Source organism: Lolium rigidum, chromosome 2, assembly GCF_022539505.1.
Source record: "Lolium rigidum isolate FL_2022 chromosome 2, APGP_CSIRO_Lrig_0.1, whole genome shotgun sequence".
Taxonomy (NCBI): domain Eukaryota; kingdom Viridiplantae; phylum Streptophyta; class Magnoliopsida; order Poales; family Poaceae; genus Lolium; species Lolium rigidum.
This window is the reverse complement of record NC_061509.1, coordinates 48,762,479-48,765,679: the sequence shown is the minus strand read 5'-3', so window position 1 is coordinate 48,765,679 and position 3,201 is coordinate 48,762,479. Positions and strand designations below refer to the sequence as shown.

General features: G+C 41.8%; 1 protein-coding gene across 1 annotated transcript; it reads right to left on the bottom strand.

The window, feature by feature from the left end:
• Positions 1–2,142: 2,142 nt before the first annotated feature.
• Positions 2,143–3,201, bottom strand: LOC124689695 (BTB/POZ and MATH domain-containing protein 1-like). Its single transcript, XM_047223182.1, has one exon. The coding sequence runs from the start codon at positions 3,199–3,201 to the stop codon at positions 2,143–2,145; it is 1,059 nt and encodes a 352-aa protein (XP_047079138.1).

The window sequence follows — 3,201 nt, the reverse complement described above, 5'->3', positions numbered from 1 at the left end:
CTTCCTTGATATGTATTGTTTCTTTCTCTATATATGAGCCTATTTCAAGAATCATAACAATTCTACTCTTTTATTTGTCCTTTTTGCCTAGCTTCTTCTTGACTTAACTTTCTAAAACAGAAGCCAATACACCTATCTAGAGTGGAGAAGCCTTTATATCAAATGGGATATAGCAATCCCCGATGATATTTCCCATCTTTACCTAAGTCTTTTTGATGTTGTACTTGAGATTCATGTGCAAAAGAGGCAAGGAGTTTCCATATCAACCATAACCTAGACAAAGGCATAACCAAGAAATTTACCATACGCATGGAAATTAGTCCTACGTGTTAACTTTGATATCACATATTTTATGTTTAGTTATTTCTATTTGCTGATTTGTAAACAATTTAGTATCATGATATAGAACTTGTCATCTATCCCGTGAGATTACTCTATTTTGTTTGGAACGTGTTTACATAGCAACTAGTGCTTTTGTGCAACCTCATGCTATTATCAGGTTGTAGCTCTCTACCACGGACCAAACGTGTGTCCAGAGTAGGGATTCAGACTGGCGCGTAGGGGTTTCAGGGATATGTTAACTCGTCACTGGTCTAGGTCTGAACGGTGGTGTTCTATAGTAGGACTTTAGGAGTGAGGTGTTGTGGGTTCTTGACTCAGTAGGCTCGGTGGGATTGTAGACGAACATAACTACAAACTAGTACACTGATAATTAAACATGTTGTCAGCTAAGCGTGGAGGGTGGGCAGTGTTGGCGAGTACCAGATTCATGTTGGTGAATTTCTATCGAAACCGGGAGGTGGACGAGAGTTGACCATGGAAAATCTGCAAAAGTGGATGAGACAACTATGAATTTGACTCCAGATGACTAAAGGCAATAACGAAATTTCTTCAAGCTTTTTGATATGCATTTAACCACAACAAGGATTAGTAACTCTTACATGTGACACATAATACGTGAGTTGTTCAGCTTTACATACTTCCTTCGTTCTGATTTAGTCTACATTCTAGGAAAAATGAGACAAACTAGTATTGCATTTATTAGTAATACTTAGATATGTGATCAACCAATTCAAGCTACATTGAAAAATACAACAACCAATAAACAGAGCAAAATCATTTCGTTTTCAGTGTTGTTGTTGACCAACAACTAGAATGTAGAGTATTTCAGAACAAATTTTAGGGTTAAAATGTAGACTATTTCTGAACGGAGGGAGTAGACAATAAGAAGCTACCGGAGCGATGATACAACGATGTTGGCAGATATTGTAACTTTATGATTGATGTGTGATTGGGTTGACTGGGTACTTCCACAGGTTTGTAGCACAAAAGAAGAGTGGAGGAAGAACTTAGTTTTAGCGGGAGCATTCAATGTGATGAAGAAAAGGAGTGACTACAGCTGCAGATGAAATCACATGAAGTCAAGGAGGTAGCAATAAAACTCATGATTAATGGTTCAAATCCAGGTACACAAATGTTCGTGCATGACGGCCTCAAGATAGCGAAAGACATATTCGCCAAGGTATCTGTCAAATATGTGTATGAGTTGTGCTACAATTTTGGATTTGTAATTGGCGGTCGTGCTAGAATGAAACTCTGTTACCCGAGCCTAATATATAAAGGCACTGCATGGTAACCAAAATTGACTAGAGGAGATTTAGTTTAAACGCATAATTTGTTCAAGAACGGTCCGGCGTCCGTGTCAAGGACTGCAGGATCAGTGTGGTGTTTGATATTTGGTGTGTGTGTGTTGACTTCGGCGGGATTATCATCAGTGGTACTATGTTGATTAGTACATGGGGATTAGTGTCTGTTAAGCATGACCCGTGGATGCAGACGTTGATCGTTGAACAACGTTACCAAATCTCGGTATCGTTTGCTGTGATTGCTTGTTTTCGGTAGATAGATAATGCGTTTAGGGTTGGGTTTAGGGCTCCGATGATAATAGTATTATATAAATTGCATTAAGTATTGTTACTTTGCCATTTAAAATCATGAATTAATAAACAATTCAGCAGAGATAAAGAAGATTAGAAACACACAAGAACAAACATTACTGAGTAACCTGTGCATAGTAAATATACTTTTCTCTTTCTGTTTAATAGTAGGAGATTGCGCTTTTGACATTATAAAGTCGGACCACTACAGCTTGTCAATTACCTTGTCCAAAATATCATATGCAACACCTTGGTGGTCTTGCTTGAGTCGCTTGAACTTATTAGTTTTTATAGTAGCTCGTATCCTCTCAGTGTCTCTTGCTATATAGTTGAGACAATAGTTCTTGAGCTGTTGGCAGTGGAATTCTTCCGCGAGATTCAAAATGAAGCCCAGTGTCTTAGCCTCTAGTGTCTTCCTCAATTTGTCCTGACATATCAATTTCAACCTCTCCATAGCGTACCGATCAGCGGTGACTAGCAAATGCTGGGTCATGCTTATATCCTCTTCCGTGGTCTCCTCCATGAACTCCGGGAGGCTATCGTTGTACATGTAATAGAGTAAGACCTCGAAAACTCTGGCATCTACGTCGTTAACGCGGATACTGGTTTGTTTGCTCTCCACCATAGATCCACACAGCAGCGCACGGAAGACTGGCGACCGTGCAGCGAGCACACACCCGTGCACCTTAAAACTTTTGAACCACCCAATCCTTACCGTCAAGTCCGCATCAAGGCCGTTCTCCAGAAGATTGCTTAGATCCTTACCGAGGACCGAGGGTGGAATGATGATGCTATTTTCGTTAGCTTCAGTGTCCTTGATGAGCTTGGAGGCAATAACGGTGATGGTGCACTTGATCAGTAGACAGTCATCCTCGAGACACCCCGACGCAACCAAGTCAGCTTTACTCACAAATTTGTCTCTACCCCAATCTGGATGCTTGTCGAGCGAAAACTTTGCGGTGTTGCCGAATTTGTGCTTCTCTCCTGAGGCCAACGGTGCCGGGTCCTGCAGGCAGAAGGAGTAGGACGCAGTGACCTCAACATCACCGGTGTTCATCAATTCGACAAAAATCGAAGAGAACTGATCGTCGACAGTCCTAGAGTTGCCGTTTGGGTAGTAGCGGATAGCCCAGTCATGGCCGCCGACGCGGAAGGTCCCAGACGTGAGGAAGGTACTGCTCCCTTTGACGAGGGAGTGGTTGACGACCTTGAATAGGTGCTCGCCGGCGTGGAGGACCACAGTCGAGGAGGTCTTAGTTACCAT